Source organism: Chelonia mydas, chromosome 2 (genome assembly GCF_015237465.2).
Source record: "Chelonia mydas isolate rCheMyd1 chromosome 2, rCheMyd1.pri.v2, whole genome shotgun sequence".
In the NCBI taxonomy this organism is placed as follows: Eukaryota; Metazoa; Chordata; order Testudines; family Cheloniidae; genus Chelonia; species Chelonia mydas.
In genome coordinates this window covers 147,412,678-147,435,180 of record NC_057850.1, presented here as the reverse complement: position 1 = coordinate 147,435,180, position 22,503 = coordinate 147,412,678, and the positions used below count along the sequence as shown (strand labels likewise).

At 44.6% G+C, this 22,503-nt stretch overlaps 1 protein-coding gene across 3 annotated transcripts in view; it reads right to left on the bottom strand.

The window, feature by feature from the left end:
* The window catches only part of GABBR2 (gamma-aminobutyric acid type B receptor subunit 2), an 832,666-nt gene that overhangs the window by 524,690 nt on the left and 285,473 nt on the right, over positions 1–22,503 (bottom strand). For all 3 annotated transcript variants that reach the window (XM_037893395.2, XM_037893394.2, XM_043540307.1), the window contains exon 3: positions 2,057–2,227. In XM_037893395.2, coding sequence (XP_037749323.1) covers positions 2,057–2,227 — 171 coding nt within the window. The remainder of the gene's footprint in view (positions 1–2,056; positions 2,228–22,503) is intronic.

Sequence of the window (22,503 nt, the reverse complement as noted above, 5' to 3'; positions counted from 1 at the left end):
GTACTAGCTAAACCAATAACCAAACAAATGTAAGGGGACTGTTGCCTCCTTACTAACATTCAGTGGGGGTGTTTTAGTTGCTAGCTCCCAGTACTAAAAAGGGGGAAGGGTCGACGGGGAATCAGGACCCTGAGACTGACAGCCGCCAGGAATAATGGGGAGAGACCAATGCTCCAGGTCAGCCTGAATGACAGGGTGGGCAGGCTAATCAGGGAGTCAGGAGGCCAGGGAGGTCCTGTCCCCCGTGTGAGCTGGATTTGCCTGGGTCAGACAGAGTGGGGCCCAGCTAAGGAGAAAGCAGGGGCCCAAGCTAAGTTGGGGAGCAGAGCTGGGCCAGATCCAGAGAGAGCAGACCCTGTCCTGGGAGCAGAGCTGCAGCAGCAACCAGAGCCAGAGGGGCCAGAAAAGCAGCCCAGGAAGCAGGTCAGTGCTGGGAGCAGAGTCACAGAAGCAGCCTGCAGAGCAGAGCTGTCCTGGGAGCAGAGCTGTAGCAACCAGAGGCAGAGGGGCCAAAGAAGCCGCCCAGGGAGCTGGAGGCAGAGCAGCAGCAGCAGCAGCAGTGCTGAGACAGAGTGGTGGAGCTGGGGCTGGAGCAGTCCGGAGCTGGGTGCGGTGAGCAGCTGGGGAGAGCGAGGGGGACCCTGGGCAGCAGGCCCAGCACAGGGAGACGCCTCAGCCAAGAGGCTCTGCAGGCCAGGCTTGGATCATAACCCCGACAGGGTGGGGGCGACACTGGGAAGGAGGGTCCTACCACTTAGAGCCTGAGAGCGTGTGGCCACCACCAGAGCAAGTGTCCAACCCACAGCATCCCTGCAGCACAGCCAGGGCCTGAGAAGAAGGCCTGGGACTTACAAGGAACAGACTGTGAACTGCCCTGGCATTCCAGAGACGCTGTTTGTGATGTTCCCTGCCACAGAGCGGGGTGGATGTGTTTCCTTTAATCTTTCCCATTTTTCCTTATTCTTTTTAAAATTAATTGTTGGTTAAATAAATTGCATTTGCTTTAACTTGTATGTAATGGTCAGTGGGTCAGAGAAGTGCCCAGTGCAGAGAGAGTACCCCGGAGTGGGGACACCCTAGCCCCTGTCCTAGGTGACCACAGCACGGTTGGGGGTCGAGCCCCCCAGAAATCCTGGGCCCAGCCTTGTTGGAGTTACGAGGACTCTGCCAGACAGGAGAGTGGAAGGGAAGTCCTCAAGGGCAGGGAGGCCACTGGGTAAAGGAAGTGGGAGCGAGGACTCAGATCCTTTTGCTAGCCCACTTCATCGGGGTAGTGCAGAAGCCAGGAAAGTTCCCCACAATAGCGGGACTATTCCCCCGCTTACATAATGATAAAATTCCTTCAAAAGTATATGTATTTTACAAATCAAAAGATGCAAAGGAGGATGTAATTAGAACTCTAAGGCATTTTTTATTGCAAAAAGGTGTAGTTTGTAGTACAAGAGAGCTATATTGATGTAAAATTCTAGGTAGTCTTTACCTCATGTAGCTAGTTAAGAGGTAAACCCCAGGTGATTTTACCTTGAAGTACAAAATACACCTTTCTTGCAGTGAAGAAATAGCCTAAAATCTTGAAAGGTAGATTAGACACTAGACGTTGGGTAGAGCCCCGTGCAGGACTATTCTTTAATCCCACTATTATGGCAGCGGGTTCTGCAGGAGCTGTGGGATCCACATTGAAAAGATTAGTTAAGGTTTCCAAACACTGATAGCTTGTCTACATAAAGTTTTTTTTTTTTTTTTTGCAAGAGTGTTGTTACAACAGAGTACAAATCCCCAGCAGAGATATGCTGCACCTGTGCAAAGTAGAATAACTTGAACCGGTCTGAGCCTCACTTTACAACAGTGCATCACATCTACACTGTATCAGCATAGTTATACAAATACCAAAATCCCTAACAGAAGCAGGCTTTAAGTGCAGTAAATGCCATCTGGCAATAAAAACCAATGAGATTTAAACAATGGATGCATTTTTTCCCATTAATGATGGAAGTAAGTCCCTTAGCATTAAACATTAGAAACCACCTTCGTATACTAATAGTTAAGCAGCTCTTACCTCAGAGAATCTTTGTACATCCTGGGTTAGAGTTCCCACCCTCTTCCATTGATAATATTTGAGTAACTTCAAAATCGCAGGATTCACTGCATTATCAGATGGCACTGTCCGGAAGAAATAAGGATATTTTTTCTTATCAGCCAACTCTGGGGTTGTTGCTGCAAATGAAAGCTGAAAAACAAAGAAATGGAAATCTCAATGAGTGAAATCAAATTGCTGGCCCCATAAGAAGCTTACCCTACTCAATGCAAGGTAAAGTACATGAGGTGATGAATTATGGACATTTGGAGAGTTTTTGACTATCTTACGTTAAAGAAATAACAAACCTATTTGAAATCTTGCTACAGTCTTTTACTTTTCAGAAATAAACCTTTTCAACCTTATCTACCTTTTAAACAACAACACCATATATCCTATTAAACCTCACAACATTATAGCCTATCTGCTACAAATTTAAGTACACGATTCATTAAAGTTTTGAGAGGGTAGCACTACAAAATTCCCTGGGTCAGATTAACCCCACCCATATTAAAAACCAGGGGCAAGAAGCTTTTGGGGAGAAAATCTGTGAAGAATCCCCTGTGGAAATCCCTCCAACTTCCCTCCACAAGAAAGGGTCCAGAGCCCACTGCCAATCCTGGACACCACTTTGTGGCTTCAGTGGAAGATGTGGGTGTGCAGAACATTTAAAAATAAAGCCATTTACTTGTCTCTATGTGAATTCAGGTGTCTAAAGCCATGGAGGAAATCAGAAGGCAGCCAAGATAAGCACTCAGAAGTCCCTGGCTCCGATTCTCCAAGTGTGTTAGTTAGACAGTGGCTCTCTCTGGACTGTTTTATTAGGACAGAGACAGATTGTCCCTGACTCTTGCACAACTTTTAAAATTAGGCCTCTTGGGTGCCTAAATGTGGAGTTAGATGACTAACACCCGGTACACATGTCTGGAAACGTTGACTACCTCTCTGACTAAGTTTCTCCTCTGTAAATTGGAGCTGATACAGACTCACATTTCAGTGGGGTTTTTGAGCAGTAATGAGTAAATGTTTTTTAAAGTGCTTTGAAAACTAAGGCACTGGCTCAGAGCAATTCTAACTGACAGTGCTGAAAATGGCAGTTGGAGTCTACGTTTCCAACGTTGTCAACACCAATCATAGTACTGTAGGACTGGAAGGGACCTCGAGAGTCTTCTAGTCCAGTCCCCTGAACTCATGGCAGGACTAAATATTATCTAGACCATCCCTGACAGGTGTTTGTCTAACCTGTTCTTAAAAATCTGCAATGATGGAGACTCCACAACCTTCCTAGGCAATTTATTCCAGTGTTTAACCACCCTGACAGTTAGGAAATTTTTCCTAATGTTCAACCTAAACCACCCTTGCTGCAATTTAAGCCTATTGCTTCTTGTTCTACCCCTCAGAGATTAAAGAGAACAATTTTTCTCCCTCCTCCTTGTAACAATCTTTTATGTACTTGAAAACTGTTGTCATGTCCCCTCTCAGTCTTCTCTTCTCCAGACTAAACAAGCCCAATTTTTTCAGTCTTCCCTAATAGGTCATGTTTTCTAGACCTTTAATCATTTTTGTTGCTGTTCTCTGGACTCTCTCCAATTTGTTCACATCTTTCCTGAAATGTGTTACCCAGAACTGGACACAACACTCCAGTTGAGGCCTAATCGGAGTGGAGTATAGCGGAAGAATTACTTCTCATGTCTTGCTTACAGCACTTCTGCTAATACATCCCAGAATCATGTTTGCTTTTTTTGGAACAGTGTTACACTGTTGACTCATATTTAGCTTGAGGTCCGCTATGGCCCCCAGATCCTTTTCCGCAGTACTCCTTCCTAGGCAGTCATTTCCCATTTTGTACATGTGCTACTGATTGTTCCTTCCTAAGTGGAGTACTTTGCATTTGTCTTTATTGAATTTCATCCTATTTTCTTCAGATCATTTCTGCAGCTTGGCCAGATCATTTTGAATTTTAATCCTATCCTCCAAAGCACTTGCAACCCCTCCCAGGTTGGTATCATCTGCAAACTTTAGAAGTGTACTCTAAATGCAGTTAAACTTCTGTTCGAAACAGTGGGAAATTTAAAATAAAAATGTCCATATATCAGCAGGTCAGAAGTGAGAGGAGACAAGTTCAAACAAGCCTTCCAATTACTTCAGACCTGTACAGGCCAGCTCCTTACCATCTGAGCGCTGAAGCAGCCCATTGATCCACCAACTCTCATCAGGGATGACAGGGGCAAAAAAAAAGAGGAGGAGGAGAAGAAGAAGGAAAGAAATGAAAGGCGACCTTCCTGACTGTATATTACTTCAAGAGTGACACATTATATACCCATCTTAAGAACTGAAGAGGCATCCTGGATTAAGAAGGCCTCTCAGCTTCCTCTTGCACCTATAAAAGGTTCGGGTTATTCCTCATATAGAGACTTCATTTACCCTCTGCAGGGTTGTCCAAATGCCCCTTGCCTCCCAACCATTCATATTTGTGCGCTACATTTGTGGATATCCAATTGGGTGCCTTATGCATCAATACCTATGATGTCCTCATTTCTTTTTCTCAGTCCTCCTCTACCTTTCCCTGTACCTCCCCAATCCTCCTCTTGCATCACCATTTCCCTGGATTCTAATTACTCTCCTCCTTCCCTGGGACTCCTTAGTGCCCCTAACGTCCTTTTTATCTCTCCCACAGGTTACATTCTATCTGCTTTTCTTCTGCTCAACTTTCAACCTAATATTCCAACTTTCTCTTTCTTCTTTTCCTTCCTCACTTAACGGGTTTTTCCTCTGTCCCCTTGATGTCTCTATCTACCCTCAAACCAATCCCGAGCCACTTACTGCACATTGGCACTGTTGTGGGGGCAGCGCACTCAGGTACACATTTAAGGATGCCAGTTTCTACCTCCATGCATCTGGAAACAGCAGAACTGAGAAAATCAAAAGAACCCTGCTGAATTGTCGGATGTACAAAACTACTGGTGCTGAAAGGCAGCAGTTTCGTGAATGACTTTCAGACAATCCATATGCAGCTGCTTAGGAGGTAGCATATGTGGTACCTGTGTTTGCCCCGGGCCTTCCCACCTACTTCCTGAAAATGCCCCCATTTCTGACATCCATGGGATACTTGTGGTTATTTTCTGCGACAAGTTTAATACTCCAAATCTTCTGCCAAGAACATGCCTCTCAGGCTGCTGCCACCCATGCATGGCTTTTGAATCTCTTTATTGTAACAATTTGATAAAAAATTGGTGCTCTCCATATCATATAACAGAAGGGAACATATGGCTCACAGTGATTTATTTGCAGAAGAATCCATACAAAATTCACTGTTCTTATGCCAGAAGGATTTTTGGTTGATGCTGAAAAAAGCAACAGAAGTTGTCTAATGAGAGCATAATAAAACTGATCTTTCAGGCTCAGTAGAAGAGTGATAGAGCACAGGTGCAGTATATAAATGTATCCAAGTGCACTATTAAGTATATTTGCTTTTTTTTTGACCATGCATTCTTTAAATTCATTCAAGAAACATTATATTGATATTCAAAAAAGAGATGGGTCTAAACCAAAACATCAGATCTAAATACTCCTGCATGTTGACAAAGGTTGGATGTAGCTTGGAAGAGATAGGAGCCTGATCCTAAACTCAGGAAAATAATGGTGCATTGGGTTGAATTTGGTCATATTTGGGAGATTTTTTTCACAAACAGAAGGGCTACAAACTATTTAAAAAAAAAACCCCAAGGTTAATGTTTGCAGAAATGGTTGGTTTACCCTCCATGGCTCACCAAGGAAAGTTTCCTGCTGCTCACTGGCCAGCAGCTGATTGGATTTTTCAAGCCCTACATTACTATCCATTTAACACTGCACTGCACAATATTCTAATTAAAGCAAAGCTTCACTTATCAGAATTTATGAGCAAAGTACATTTTATGATCACGTAGCCTTGATTTTCTTTCATGGCATTGATTGGCTTACTTGTTAATTCATAAAATTTTATATTCTGCCATGTGTCTGCAAGTAATTAATTCAGACAGCAAAAAAGGAAAGCCTGTGAAAAGAAGTGTCCAGCTTCTCTGGTTTGCCGAGTAAAGTTGAACTCTCTTTAAGGTACTGTACAAAAGAGTGCTATAGCTGTAAATGAAGACCTCTACATCAAGTTGAGAGAGAAAAGCTCTTCAAGTAAACAGTCCAGCATGAAAAGGCAGCTGACAGCTATGCTGTACAAAGCCTGGTGACTGGAAAAGACTTAATTTGGAAATTAATGCAATATAAAAAACTAACTTTGGATCAAAGAAAATAATATGGTGGTTGTTTCAGAAATAAAAGTTGTTGAGATTTTACAGCAACACAAATGAGGAGAGGAGCTGAGGCAGGTTTCATACCCAGTGAGATGTGCTTTCCTAGAAGGAGTAGGGTACAAAGAAGCTTGGACCGGTCATGTTTCTTGCATCAGTAGGATTTTGTCCCCCGGCTGATAGTGGTGCTGTGTTGCAGCCTCAGAGGCAGTGTGGTGCGGCGCTGATGGGTCTCCTCTCCCTGCCCATTGAGAACAGGAGCAGAGGAGGCACTCAACCTGTTACTGCTGCTGGCTGGTAGGGGTGATGCTGCCTCTGAGGGGCTGCATGCACACTGCCTGTAGGAAAGTGGGGATGCCGATGAGTCAGATCTGGTTCTGGGCGTGCCTTGTGGTGGCATGCCAAGGAGCTGGCTCTGGGGGTGCCATAGGGGAGGGGGCGGTGGTGGCCTGGGGAAAGGCACTGCCTCTGCCAGGCCTGTTCTACTGTGCAGCCTGTGTCCCACAGGAGCCTGATCTCTGCAACCGGAGTTGATACTATTCAGTAAAATTTTGGGAAACATTTGGTATGGTTTTTAGACCTCACCCCTCCTGGTTGAGAACCCAAGTGGTTGCTGCTCACCTGGGCTGTGGGAGACTGTGTTCAAGTCCACGCCCCAACCTCAGCAGAGCAGGAAGGTGAGAACATGTCTCCCACCTCCCAGGTGACTGCCTAACCATTTGGCTATTGGCTATCATGGGGAGTGCGGGTCCCTCTCTCATTTATCACAAGAAAGGACTGGCCTGGCTTAAGGGCCTAACACCAGGAGAGGGCTTATGGCTAAGAATCCTGTGTGAAGATCGGTGCCTTTCTCTGGTCTGTCAGTCAAGTGCCTATGGCCCAATCAGGTTAGATACCTAAGTCCCTTTGTGGCACTGGGCCCTGAGTCTCACTCTTCTCCTCAGCATTTCACTCTTCTTAGTTTAGGCAGCTCCCCACTTAGCTTGCTGGCTCCTGAGAATCCATTTTTGCCTACCTCTCTCCATAGGATGCCTGGGAAGCTTGAGTGCCTAATTTGGGTCTGTCAGTTTCACTTGGCAGCAGAGCACCTAGGAGTTAGACATTGCAACAGCTTTTCACTAATGCAACTTCCTTTGTTTGGAAGCTATGCGAGGACCTGGTTCCAATGAGCAGCTGAACAGTTGTGCCTCATTGCTAATAATAAGGGGGTAAAACTGAGGCAAGTTTTAAGAGTTTCATCTTGCCCCAGGAACTGGAAGTGAGTAACAAACAGAAGTTCCAGACTGAATTCAAAGAGGAAGAAGAACAGACAGGATCCAACAAGTCAAGAAACATCATGTGAAGTAAAAAATTAAATAAAAAAAGAAAGGGTGAAGCAGAATGGATTCTGAAGGATCTGGAGCACTCCAGTGTGGAAGAAATACAAAGTTACAATTTGTGAACCTCGTGTGAATAAATAGTGTTAATCCAATGTTATTTCACTGAAGGCAGTGGTGTCACTAGGGACTTACATTGTGTAAGCAACAGCAGAATTTGACCCACTGAGAGAAACCAGGGAAGTAAAATCAATCGTAACAAAGTGAGAGAGTATGAGAACAAGACAGATTGAGACTACAGTTGGGATGGATATACATGTGGATGCAGTTAGAATTGGTGGATTTTTTGGCCTCAGAGTTTGATCAAAAGATTGAAGTGTTCAGCAGAAAGCATACATTTCTATCAAAAAATTGTTTAAAACCCAATTTTCTGTCAAAAAACAGTTTTGATGGAAAAATTTCAACCCTAGATACAATAAGATGAAAGAATGTAGCAACAAGGAAGAGTAGAAAAGAAAAATGTGCACTGGCATGGGGATGGGATGGGAGCAAAAACTAGCAGTATGACACTAACCTTTAGAAAAAAGAATTAAAAAAAAACCTAAGGAACTTAATCCTAAAGATCCTGAAGTCAAAACTAAGGAACTTAAAATGCTTACATTAAAATGCAGCATTAACTTGAACACACCATAAGAGTCATATCCTTCAACAAAACAGGAAGCACATAGGCAACGGGGCAAAGTATGGTTAAACAGGAAGCTCCAGAGTTTATTTGAACCAAAGAGATATCTTTCGTCAAACCCTCAAAAGTTAGGAAATGACAGAACTGAGGTTTCCTGTGCATTATGATAGTCTTTAATTACATGGTCCCATATTATTTTGTCCACAGGAACCCTGCCCCATTCAATGCACAGGATAAACCTGGATCCTGAATCAGGGTTGTGGAGGGAAGAAGTCTTGTCTGCAGAACCTATGTCTCATTTGTTGCAGAAGTTGGAAGATGTGTTGTAAAGGAGGCAGGGGACTGCAGGAAGAGAAAGGAGGGTCTCGTGGTTAAAGCAGTTAAATGATGCCCTGGAGAACCAGATTCTATCCTTGTCGGTACCACAGAGATCCTGTATGATGCTAGTCAAGTCACTTAAACCAAACATTTCACAGGTGGTCACTAACTGTGTTTCTCATTTTCTGGCAGCCTGACTTGAGACTCTGGGGTCTGATTTGCAGAAGTCTTGAACACTCACAGCTGCACCTGAAGTCAATGGCAGCACCTAATGTCAATGGTGCTGCCTCTCCGGGACTGCCTGCACACTGCCTGTAGGAACCTGTAAAGCGTTATATAATGCTAAGTAAGTACTCTGATAAAAGAAGTCCCAGCCGTCCCCAGCTGGGCATCAAAATTTAACAAATCCTCCTGATTGTAACCTTTCGATGCCTGCAAAATGAAGAACCACCCCCTCACCTCATTAGGGTTTTTTGAAAATAAATTAATTTTTGAGACACTCAGATACTCTATTGATGAGCAGTATAGAAAAGCCGTTGGGAAAATTAATAATTCTGTCTTTAGAGCAGGGTTTGTATAGTGTGCAATAAATAACGCCTCGGGCCACACGTTGAACAATTAGGATAAAACAACTGGTCCTTTGATCTAAGTGTCTGTTCTACTTACGTACAGCAGCAGTGTTTTTAAAAAGCAAACAAAATGTTATGGTTGTGTGGAAGGCACTGAAGAGTTAATATTGTGGGTCACACTAGATCTGAATACAGTGCTGACTGCTCTCTGTGGTGTTTAGTAATCACTCAAGCCAAGAAGTCTGACAGAGGTCTGCTTCACTTAGAGCTCCAACACTGGATGTTCAGGATTGCATAACACGAGACTCTGCATAAGACAATAATCAATCCCCACACTTTACTGTATCACTTCCAAGTTACCAGTAATAAAACACTTCTCTCTCTTGCAACTGCTCCTGCCGGCCCACAAGAAACTATGGTGTCCCAGCTGTATGGATCTTGCCTCCAGCAGGAGGAGAAAACAAAGGAAAAGTGTAAAAACATCCAGAATAAGTGAAACTCCTCTAGAGTGGGTGGGGGTTTCTTTTCCTTCACCCTCAACACTGGAGTGGCTTCCCAAAATATGCCTGCTCCACATATTTGGAGACCAAGCTGTCCCTCACCAAGTGGAGCAGCTCTGAGTGACTGCACTTCTCCAGGAGGCAAAGGAATGGGCAACATCATCCAATCAGATGGGATTGCTCTATAGACTGGGGTTTTTCCTGCAGACCATTTGAAAACCCCTTGTCTGAAGAAAATCTGTAGAGTTGACAGGTATTTTTTTTAACCCCCATTTACTTCCCTTTCAGCCTGGGGCTTTACCTCTGACATCAGTGCTTGTTAACAAGAGTGAGAAGTACTAAGTAAATTCCCTCACAGTAATTACCCTTTCCCCTGGCCAGAAAAAGGAATATGGATAGGTAGAAAAAAAGGTTTGAGGTACATTTTGTTGAGGAACATAATGTTTTTTATGAACATGCAAAATGTAATAAATGCTTCCAAGAACGAGGTGAAATTTCAGAAAGCTTCCGAACAGATGTTCATAGACTGGCAAAGCATTGTACAAGCAGAACACTCTCAGAAGAAACAGTAAGGGAGAGAACTGTGGAAGACAATCACTTCTGGAAATGTCTACTTTTAGAACCTGACCTTGCTAAAATGATTACATGAGTATGTCAGCATGAAATATAAGAAAGCAGCAACATCTATCCCAGGAAAATGTCAAAGGGGAACCCGAAGAAGCAAATTTAGATGTTAAAAGGTTCTACATAAAAGCCCAAAAAGAAATGCACAGCAGATCACTGGTGCCGCTGTGACAAAAGACTTATAGGACTCGATAAATATAATAAAATAAAATAAATGTGTTTCCAGGATTAATAAAACTGCTGTTCTTTCTGCCAGCTGTAAGTGCTCTTGTTATACTGAAACAAGTCAAATTAATTATGGAAACTCAACCATATTTCAAGAAAATATATTCAGAGGCTTTCATGGGACTAGGTAAAATCCAGGGATGGAACAAAATAAAGCTGAAGGTCTCAGCATGTAAAAATGACCTGTCACCTATGAAGTGAGTTCAGGTACCTTAACTGTGAAAGCAAAAGAAGAGCAACTTTCAAATTTGCTGTTGTTCCACATTGGAATGAAAATAAAACCTTTCTTATGTTTTTGTGAAAACTGAATTGTGTCAGGGGAGAGAGGTTTTGTATATCTGTGTCTGACACACCCCATAGCTTCATGGTTAGGTTATTGGGCTGAGACGTAGGAGACCCAGGGCATGGCTATCTGGGGAATTCAGTGAGAAATAGCTAGGTGCAACTTTAAAGTGCAACAATTATTCCATTTTGGAAGTGGATTAAGCTAAAGTGAAAATTAACCTAAACTACAAGAAGGCTGTCTAGAGCAAAATATCAGTGTTCACATGAGGAGCTATTCTGGGCTCCCCCTCCCCCGCATGTGGGTAAGCCAATTTAAGTCCCTGCTCTACCTGATTCAGACCAGAATTTTTCTACCCTCATTAGGTAGGGTAAGGACTTGAATGTGAGTCCCCCCGTCATAGGCCAGTACCCATGCCACCCAGCCTATCTCACTGACTGATCCAAAGCCTTCCTGCTGAAAGTTGCATGGAAACAGCTACATATCAGCAAAATGTTTCAATTTCAATGAAACAGCATAATGTTGCTGCAATGAAATTTCAACAGAAATGTTCTGACCAACTCCACTTACTACAGATTGTTCCTGGCTTACTGTCAAAAGCTGTCAGCATTCCATTAGCACGGCTCGTTCAGCACCGCTCATCCAGCTAACACATGTTAAAACTACAGCTTGCTGTGCCTTGCTGTGTTAGCTCGCACATTTAAAAGAAAAAAAGCACACAGCATTTTTCTTAGTGTGGACAAGCCCCTTCTGACTGATGAGGGCTAGAAAAATGTCCCCCAATGGGCAGGTTGTTTCATAATTGTGCACTACAGGATTTCTTGCACTTCCTTTGTTACTGGCCATTGTCAGAGGCAGGATGCTAAACGAGATAAATGTGACCCACGGACCCTTTGAGGTCAATCGGCAGATGGGCTCATGGGATTGTATAGGGATCCCCTGGGTCTGTTATATGCATAATAGTTCACTGAAGAGTGGCATGTCAGGATTCTATGGAGTGCCAGTAGCCTACTGGTCATTCTAATCATTGTGAAATGTGTGTACAGATGATAATTAAGGAATTATGTATTTATACTGAAAATTATGTTCTTAAGGTCTTTGCATTAAGGCAGCTCAACGGGAGATGATGTACCTCGGAAATGTTCCTTTTAGGCAGGAGGTAGCAGACACCTATCTCCCCATCTGGCCATTTGGGTGTTATGTATTGCATGCCTCACAATGCATGTCAATTTGCATACTGAGCCAGGTGCCACTCCAAAGACTACAAAATCTACAGAAAGGAGCAAACAGCAGGAAGGTGTCCTGATTATGAATAAAGACAAAAGGTTTTTCTGGTATATCTTGGAGTAAGAAGGGACCCGCTAAATCTTTCATGAAGCAGGCAAATAGACACCCTACTTGTGTCATGAAAGAAGGGTCACAGCCATCATGGCTGTACAGCGCTGCAAGGATTTTGGATAAACAATACTCTACTGGACATGGGACTATCTTGTTAATTAGTCTAGGCTTTAGAATGCATATTATGATTTACTGTAAATGTAACCATTGGTTTCCAGAACTTCTACTTCTTACTACTTGAATTTCATAGAATCGTAGAATAACAGAGTTGGAAGGGACCTCTGGAGGCCATCTAGTCCAACCCCCTGCCCAGAGCAGGACCAATCCCAACTAAATCATCCCAGCCAGGGCTTTGTCAAGCCTGACCTTAAAAACTTCTAAGGAAGGGGATTCCATCACCTCCCTAGGTAACGCATTTCAGTGTTTCACCACCCTCCTAGTGAAAAAGTTTTTCCTAATATCCAACCTAAACCTCCCCCACTGCAACTTGAGACCATTACTCCTTGTCCTGTCATCTGCTATCACTGAGAATAGTCTAGATCCATCCTCTTTGGATCCACCTTTCAGATAGTTAAAAGCAGCTATCAAATCCCCCCTCATTCTTCTCTTCCGTAGACTAAACAATCCCAGTTCCCTCATTCTCTCCTCATAACTCATGTGTTCCAGTCCCCTAATCATTTTTGTTGCCCTTCGCTGGACTCTCTCCAATTTTTCCACATCCTTCTTGTAGTGTGGGGCCCAAAACTGGACACAATACTCCAGATGAGGCCTCACCAATGTCGAATAGAGGGGAACGATCACGTCCCTCGATCTGCTGGCAATGCCCCTACTTATACACCCCAAAATGCCATTGGCCTTCTTGGCAACAAGGGCACACTGTTGACTCATATCCAGCTTCTCGTCCACTGTCATCCCTAGGTCCTTCTCTGCAGAACTGCTGCCTAGCCATTCGGTCCCTAGTCTGTAGCGGTGCATTGGATTCTTCCGTCCTAAGTGCAGGACTCTGCACTTGTCCTTGTTGAACCTCATCAGATTTCTTTTGGTCCAATCCTCCAATTTGTCTAGGTCCCTCTGTATCCTATCCCTACCCTCCAGCATATCTACCGCTCCTCCCAGTTTAGTGTCATCCGCAAACTTGCTGAGGGTGCAATCCACACCATCCTCCAGATCATTAATGAAGATATTGAACAAAACCGGCCCCAGGACCGACCCTTGGGGCACTCCGCTAGATACCGGCTGCCAACTAGACATGGAGCCATTGATCACTACCCGTTGAGCCCGACAATCTAGCCAACTTTCTACCCACCTTGTAGTGCATCCATCCAGCCCATACTTCTTTAACTTGCTGACAAGAATACTGTGGGAGACCGTGTCAAAAGCTTTGCTAAAGTCGAGGAATAACACGTCCATTGCTTTCCCTTCATCCACAGAACCAGTTATCTCATCATAGAAGGCAATTAGATTAGTTAGGCATGACTTTCCCTTGGTGAATCCATGCTGACTGTTCCTGATCACTTTCCTCTCGTCTAAGTGCTTCAGAATTGATTCCTTGAGGAATGATTTTTCCGGGGACTGAGGTGAGGCTGACCGGCCTGTAGTTCCCAGGATCATCCTTCTTCCCTTTTTTAAAGATGGGCACTACATTAGCCTTTTTCCAATCTTCCGGGACTTCCACTGATCGCCATGAGTTTTCAAAGATAATGGCCAATGGCTCTGCAATCACATCCGCCAGTTCCTTTAGCGCTCTCAGATGCAACGCATCCGGCCCCATGGACTTGTGCACGTCCAGTTTTTCTAAATAGTCCCAAACCACTTCTTCCTTCACAGAGGGCTGGCCCTTCCTCCCCATGCTATGCTGCCCAGTGCAGTAGTCTGGGAGCTGACCTTGTTTGTGAAGACAGAGGCAAAAAAAGCATTGAGTACGTTAGCTTTTTCCACATCCTCTGTCACTAGGTTGCCTCCCTCATTTAGTAAGGGGTCCACACTTTCCTTGGCTTTCTTCCTATTGCCAACATACCTGAAGAAACCCTTCTTGTTACTCTTAACATCCCTCGCTAGCTGCAACTCCAGGTGTGATTTAGCCTTCCTGATTCCATTCCTACATGCCCAAGCAATATTTATATACTCATCCCTGGTCATTTGTCCAATCTTCCACTTCTTGTAGGTTTCTTTTTTATGTTTAAGATCAGCAAGGATTTCACTGTTAAGCCAAGCTGGTTGCCTGCCATATTTACTATTCTTTCTACACATCGGGATGGTTTGTCCCTGTAACCTCAATAAGGATTCTTTAAAATACAGCCAGCTCTCCTGGACTCCTTTCCCCCTCATGTTATTCTCCCAGGACATCCTGCCCATCAGTTCCCTGAGGGAATCAAAGTCTGCTTTTCTGAAGTCCAGGGTCCGTATTCTGCTGCTTTCCTTTCTTCCTTGTGTCAGGATCCTGAACTCGACCATCTCATGGTCCCTGCCTCCCAGGTCCCCATCCACTTTTGCTTCCCCTACTAATTCTTCCCCGTTTGTGAGCAGCAGGTCAAGAAGAGCTCCACCCCTAGTTGGTTCCTCCAGCACTTGCACCAGGAAATTGTCCCCTATGGTTTGTTAAATGAACTTACACATGATATCACTATAAACATATGTAAGTGCTGTGTGTCAAGCAGATCTGAGGTGGAACTGGTAAACTGGGTGTAATCTGTGAATATGGCGAGTGTCCAGTGGACCAAGGGCTGGGAACTCCAGGGAGATGTTTGGAGGGCTTGAGGGTTGAGGTGCACCAATGGCTAACCTGCAGAGTGACTGCAGGGCCTAAATAGGCCGAGAGGGGAGTGTATGCATTTGCATGTGGCTGTTGGGGGTGGGGAGCTGATGCACACCAGACACAGACAAGGCTTCCTCATGCTAAAGGCAGGTGGTTGCAAGGTGTCTTACAACCCTGTGTACCCTGGGAAGCATCACAATAAACCACTAGTCCAATCCAGTATGAGACTCCCTATGCTCTCGTGTTCTTGTGGAGCATATGTCCTAATTAGAACCCCCCCTGGACTCATGCCCTCTGCCCTCTAGCAGTCTTCAGAGCCCCCTCCCACCCCAGCCTCCTGCCCCGTGCCTCTGAGAGGTCCCTGGAGTCCCCCTGCCCTCGTGCCCCCTGTTCCTGAGCAGCACCCGGAATCCACCCTGGCTTTCTGGCCTCCCCACCCAATGTCCTTCAGAGTCAGTCCCCGGAGCCCTCTTCAGTCCTTAGGAGTGGACTTCACCCAGCTCTTCCAGGCTCATCATTCACTGCAGTTACACCTAGGGAATCTGGGGCCAGATTGGAGTAAAAACCCTCAAATCTCTGCACTGGGACAAAATTACACTTTGCCATAGTTGGTACTGACGCTAGCAAGCTCCAAAGAACCTCTGCAACCTCTAGAAGTGCATTGATGATATTGAGAGCTACTCTCCCAGGAGCAGGTGGCTGCAGGATAGCCACTGACTTATGGGTGTTCTCCCGCATGGACTCTGCCTGAATGCCCAGGGAAGCAGCCATGCACTGTAAAAGGTCCTAATAGGCCTTGAAATCCTCTGGTATTGGAGGAGAGGAAGAGCCAAGCACTGCTAAATCATCCAGGGAAGAAGAAGAGACAGTTAACTACGCCAAGGCTGGCTTTTTTTTTCCAGGACTGGTGAAGGTGGAAGGAGCAGCTCCATGGGCTCCGCACAGTGAAGGCTCACTAGATCCACAGTTCCCACCACCAATCTGTCCCGTGACATTGCCTTAGAGTGAGCTGAGGAATGCAACCTCTGTGACCAGGGAGCGTCCCACAGATTCCATGGAGGCCACTGATAAGGATAGGGCATCTGTGGCCAGTAGGTGTTGGGCCATGAGTCCCCGTCCCAACTGTGGGATGAATGCCAATCCTGGTGCCCGGAGTGCTCCATAAACAGTCCTTGATGTGGGTCAGGCAATAGAGAGTGGGAGGAGGAAGATTCCAACCTCGATGTCGAGGAACTTGGGGATTCCAGCAATAAAGGTGGAGTCAGCGCTGAGGGAGTGAGTAACTGGTGTGACTCAGACATCCCCCAGAATGAGGCAGAGACAGGCGCTGATGATGAAAGTGGTACCGCTGGCACTGAGTACATTGGTTCTGGAAGCAGTGTCGACCCTGAAGTCAGTGGCAGTACCAAAGCAGCTGATGGTGCCAAAGTGGAGGGCAGTGAGAGCCTCCATAGTAACATCATTGGTGCTGAATGGAATGGTGCCAAGAAGTTTCCCAGTGCCAAGGAGGTCCCTTGCACTGAGCCCAATACCAGCCCTGCTTCCACAGACTATGGAAAGGGAACATTGGGGTGCAGTGCCAACAGCCCCAAGGCTTCAGCTGCCCATCCTGCCAATGGGACTATAAACAACACAGCGCTGGCAAAGTCATGGTTCAAGGGAGACACTGAGATAGAAAGACAGAGGAGGTCTGTAGCTGCGACATGGAAATAGTCGGTGCCAGCATTGCCCTCATCACCATCGGACTCAATGGATACCCCAGGGCCACAATTGGAGTCAACTGTACAGGGTCCCTATTCTGTACCAGGAAGCAGTTAGAGGCACTTGCACTATCCTGTGGCCCAGCACTAACGCTGTGCCAGTCCATGCTCTTTCTGGGCTAGTCCTCACAAGACCTGGAGTGGTCTCAATTAGTCTTATGCAATCTTTTCCTTGGCGCACTCAACAAGCTAAGGCTCCTCTATCTCTTCAGAGAGGCGTCTGCTCCAGAGTGTGAAGCAACAACACTCTTGGAACCCGAGGGCGACCTCTGATCCAATGAGCGCCTTGGTGCCAAAGCAGGCCACATGGCCTGTTCAAACAAGTGCTGCTTTAGGTAAAGGTACCTAGCCACCTGTGTCTGTTTCATGAATGATCTACACACTGAATACCACTCCTTGATATGGGCCTCACCCAAGCACAGCAAGCAGTGCTTGTGGAGAACCCTCCCCCACACGATGGATGATGGTTAAACTCCAGTGAGGGCATCACAGGGGAATACTTAACTAACAACAACTAACACTAATCTAACTGGTTTCAGAGTAGCAGCCGTGTTAGTCTGTATTCACAAAAAGAAAAGTACTAGTGGCACCTTAGAGACTAACCAATTTATTTGAGCATAAGCTTTCGTGAGCTACAGCTCACTTCATCGGATGCATTCAGTGGAAAATACAGTGAGGAGATTTATATACACACAGAACATGAAAAAATGGGTGTTATCATACACACTGTAAGGAGAGTGATCACTTAAGATGAGCTATTTCCAGCAGCAGAGCGGGGGGGTTGGGGGGAAGAAAACCTTTTGTAGTGATAATCAAGGTGGGCCATTTCCAGCAGTTAACAGGAACGTCTGAGGAACAGTGGAGAGGGGGGACATAAACATGGGGAAATAGTTTTACTTTGTGTAATGACACATCCACTCCCAGTCTCTATTCAAGCCTAAGTTAATTGTATCCAGTTTGCAAATTAATTCAATTCAGCAGTCTCTCATTGGAGTCTGTTTTTAAGTCTTTTTGTTGTAATATTGCGACCTTTAGGTCTGTAATTGAGTGACCAGAGAGATTGAAGTGTTCTCCGACTGGTTTATGAATGTTATAATTCTTGACATCTGATTTGTGTCCATTTATTCTTTTACGTAGAGACTGTCCAGTTTGACCAATGTACATGGAAGAGGGGCATTGCTGGCACATGATGGCATATATCACATTGGTAGATGTGCAGGTGAACGAGCCTCTGATAGTGTGGCTGATGTGATTAGGCCCTATGATGGTGTCCCCTGAATAGATATGTGGGCACAGTTGGCAACGGGCTTTGTTGCAAGGATAGGTTCCTGGGTTAGTGATTCTGTTGTGTGGTGTGTGCTTGCTGGTGAGTATTTGCTTCAGGTTGTGGGGGCTGTCTGTAGGCAAGGACTGACCTGTCTCCCAAGATCTGTGAGAGTGATGGGTCGTCCTTCAGGATAGGTTGTAGATCCTTGATGACGCGTTGGAGAGGTTTTAGTTGGGGGCTGAAGGTGATGGCTAGTGGCGTTCTGTTATTATCTTTGTAAGGACACTAAACTATCTAAACTACTACATGCCACAAGAGGCCACAGCAATGGTTCCCTTAACCCACCCAGCAATATTGTCAATCTATCCAACTATACTCTTAGCCCAGCAGAAGAATCTGTTCTATCTTGGGGCCTCTCCTTCTGCCCCTCCACCCCTACGAACATGATACAGTTCTGTGGTGACCTAGAATCCTATTTTCGATGTCTCCAACTCAAGGAATATTTCCAACACACCTCTGGACAACATACTAATCCACAGAGACCTTCCTACCAACACTGCAAAAAGAAGGATTTAAGTGGACTCCTCCTGAAGGTCGAAACAACAGACTGGACTTCTACATAGAGTGCTTCCGCCAACGTGCACGGGCTGAAATTGTGGAAAAGCAGCATCACTTGCCCCATAACCTCAGCCGTGTAGAACACAATGCCATCCACAGCCTCAGAAACAACTCTGACATCATAATCAAAAAGGCTGACAAAGGAGGTGCTGTCGTCATCATGAATAGGTCGGAATATGAACAAGAGGCTGGTAGGCAGCTCTCCAATACCACTTTCTACAAGCCATTACCCTCTGATCCCATGGAGGGTTACCAAAAGAAACTACAGCATTTGCTCAAGAAACTCCCTGAAAAAGCATAAGAACAAATCCGCACAGACACACCCCTGGAACCCCGACCAGGGGTATTCTATCTGCTACCCAAGATCCATAAACCTGGAAATCCTGGACGCCCCATCATCTCAGGCATTGGCACCCTGACAGCAGGATTATCTCCCTATGTAGACTCCCTCCTCAGGCCCTACGCTACCAGCACTCCCAGCTATCTTCGAGATACCACTGACTTCCTGAGGAAGCTACAGTCCATCGGTGATCTTCCTGAAAACACCATCCTGGCCACTATGGCTGTAGAAGCCCTCTACACCAACATTCCACACAAAGATGGACTACAAGCCGTCAGGAACAGTATCCCCGATAATGTCACAGCAAACCTAGTGGCTGAACTTTGTGACTTTGTCCTCACCCATAAGTATTTCACATTTGGGGACAATGTATACCTTCAAATCAGCGGCACTGCTATGGGTACCCGCATGGCCCCACAGTATGCCAACATTTTTATGGCTGACTTAGAACAACGCTTCCTCAGCTCTCGTCCCCTAATGCACCTACTCTACTTGTGCTACACTGATGACATCTTCATCATCTGGACCCATGGAAAAGAAGCCCTTGAGGAATTCCACCATGATTTCAACAATTTCCATCCCACCATCAACCTTAGCCTGGACCAGTCCACACAAGAGATCCACTTCCTGGACACTACGGTGCTAATAAGCGATGGTCTATCGTCTACAGCCAAGCTCTACAATACAACCGCATTTGCTCCAACCCCTCAGACAGAGACAAACACCTACAAGATCTCTATCAAGCATTCTTACAACTACAATACCCACCTGCTGAACTTAAGAAACAAATTGACAGAGCCAGAAGAGTACCTAGAAGTCACCTGCTACATGACAGGCCCAACAGAGATAATAACAGAACGCCACTACCCATCACCTTCAGCCCCGAACTAAAACCTCTCCAACGCATAATCAAGGATCTACAACCTATCCTGAAGGACGACCCACCACTCTCACAAATCTTGGGAGACAGGTCAGTCCTTGCCTACAGACAGCCCCCCAACCTGAAGCAAATACTCACCAGCAAGCACACACCACACAACAGAACCACTAACCCAGGAATCAATCCTTGCAACAAAGCTCGTTGCCAACTGTGTCCACATATCTATTCAGGGGACACCATCATAGGGCCTAATCACCTCAGCCACACTATCAGAGGCTCGTTCACCTGCACATCTACCAATGTGATGTATGCAGCAATGCCCCTCTTCCATGTACATTGGTCAAACCGGACAGTCTCTACGAAAAAGAATAAATGGACACAAATCAGATGTCAAGAATTATAACATTTATAAACCAGTCGGAGAACACTTCAATCTCTCTGGTCACTCGATAACAGACCTAAAGGTCGCAATATTACAACAAAAAGACTTAAAAACAGACTCCAATGAGAGACTGCTGAATTGGAATTAATTTGCAAACTGGATACAACTTAGGTTTGAATAGAGACTGGGAGTGGATGTGTCATTACACAAAGTAAAACTATTTCCCCATGTTCATTCCCCCCCCTCCCCCCCGCTGTTCCTCAGATGTTCCTGTTAACTGCTGGAAATGGCCCACCTTGATTATCACTACAAAAGGTTTTCTTCCCCCCAAACCCCTCCCCCCCCCCCCCGCTCTGCTGCTGGTAATAGCTCATCTTACATGATCACTCTCCTTACAGTGTGTATGATAACACCCATTTTTTCATGTTCTGTGTGTATATAAATCTCCGCACTGTATTTTCCACTGAATGCATCCGATGAAGTGAGCTGTAGCTCACGAAAGCATATGCTCAAATAAATTGGTTAGTCTCTAAGGTGCCACTAGTACTCCTTTTCTTTTTACTAATCTAACTATCACTAAGGATACTATTAACTATATACAACTAGAAAAAAGACACTAAACTAGTGAGAGGTTCTGAGGTTAAGACTACACAGAGTTCCGACTCCAGCTACAGGCAGTAAAGAAGGAACTAAGGCTGGTTGGGATGGTGCTGCCATATATAGCCAGGGGAGGGGCTATGGATAAGAGGCATGAGTGCCGCCCCTCTACGGGTACTGCTAGGTAAAATTATCTGACTCCAGTGTGCTGGGCGCTCGAATAGCCACGTGGAATACATGGCTGCATCTACTAAAAAATATATATATATCCTTTTCTGAATGATTATTGAGAATGTATGGTCAGAAGTGATTTTATGTGTGCTGAGCTGGCCTGATATAAAGCAACAGTCTACTTGTGGGCAATTAAATACAATATTTACTCAGGAATTAAAAAATAAAGGTATACGAATTTGGGGAAGGAAAAGTACTATACCAATGCCTAAAAGCAAGGTTTGTCTAGGTTAAATTGCCACTAAAAACCTTCAGCAGATATGCCAGTGACTATCATCATTACAAACATTTCTGCTATGAAATTGTGATGCAGCAGAAATACCCAGAACTAGCACAACTTGATTTTGCTTTCATCTGTGTTGGAGACTGTAGCGTTAACAAAATACACAAGCAAGAAAACTACACTTATTTTATACTCCTATTAAAATAACTAGTAATAGTTATGGATCAGACAGGTACGTTCAGAAGATCCAAAACAAAGTTATTTATCAAGTGTCAAAATATTGTAAGTAAACTATATGGTTTATAATTCACAGATTTGAAGTGGTATAGAAAATCTCATCCAGCAAAAAAAAAATTATAAAATGGGAAATAACCGTACATCTTAAAAATACAAACTCTCTAATGTGATTGACAAGGCAGAATACAGCTTATGCTGTTTCTCACTGTGTCATTTTCCCCCAGGACAGTAGCTAATTGTTGCCTGAGTAACTCTCAGTGTGTTTTGCTCAATATGCATGCCTGGAAGGTCATTTCAGAGGTTACTATTAAACGAATAAGTGTTCCTTTATGTCTGTATTTTATTTTAAGTACAATATTTGCCCCTGGTCTTTGAATGCATGTTGGGTAGAAAGCATTAACTTGCATTGATATTCTTTACACCATTTAAGATTATGTACACTTCAATTAGATCTCTCAACCATTGTTTCCAGTTGTTGCCATCATCCTGCTTCCTAAGGGCTGATATATGCTGACTCCAGACCCTGTTACCTTTTTAATTTGTCACTAAATTCACAATACTGTTCACCCTGATCATGTCTGTACTCTAAACATTCCCTGTCCATCTGCTGATCTGGCCAATAGTTTTGAGCAGGTATGCATCATATTTTCTAAAATTTGAAACTGAATTTAGGTTAAACATTGAATTGGAACACTGTTTTCATATGTAATAACATAACTGTAGTTTGTTCTGTTATGTACAGTGTGTGTATTAGTCCTTACTCCTTGGTGCTGATAAAGGAAAGTGCTTCAGCATATGCTTAACTTTAAGCACATGAGAGTTACGTTGACTTGAAAGGAATTACTCACATGCTTAAAATTAAGACCACGTATAAGAGGTTAGTATGGCCAATTACTTTTGCAAGGTTATTTTCAAACACAATCTTTTCCAGTTCAATCCCATGTGTAACTTTTCTCTAAAGTGGTTACCAGCTGAAATCACTTGCCCTTTCTCCATCTTCTTCC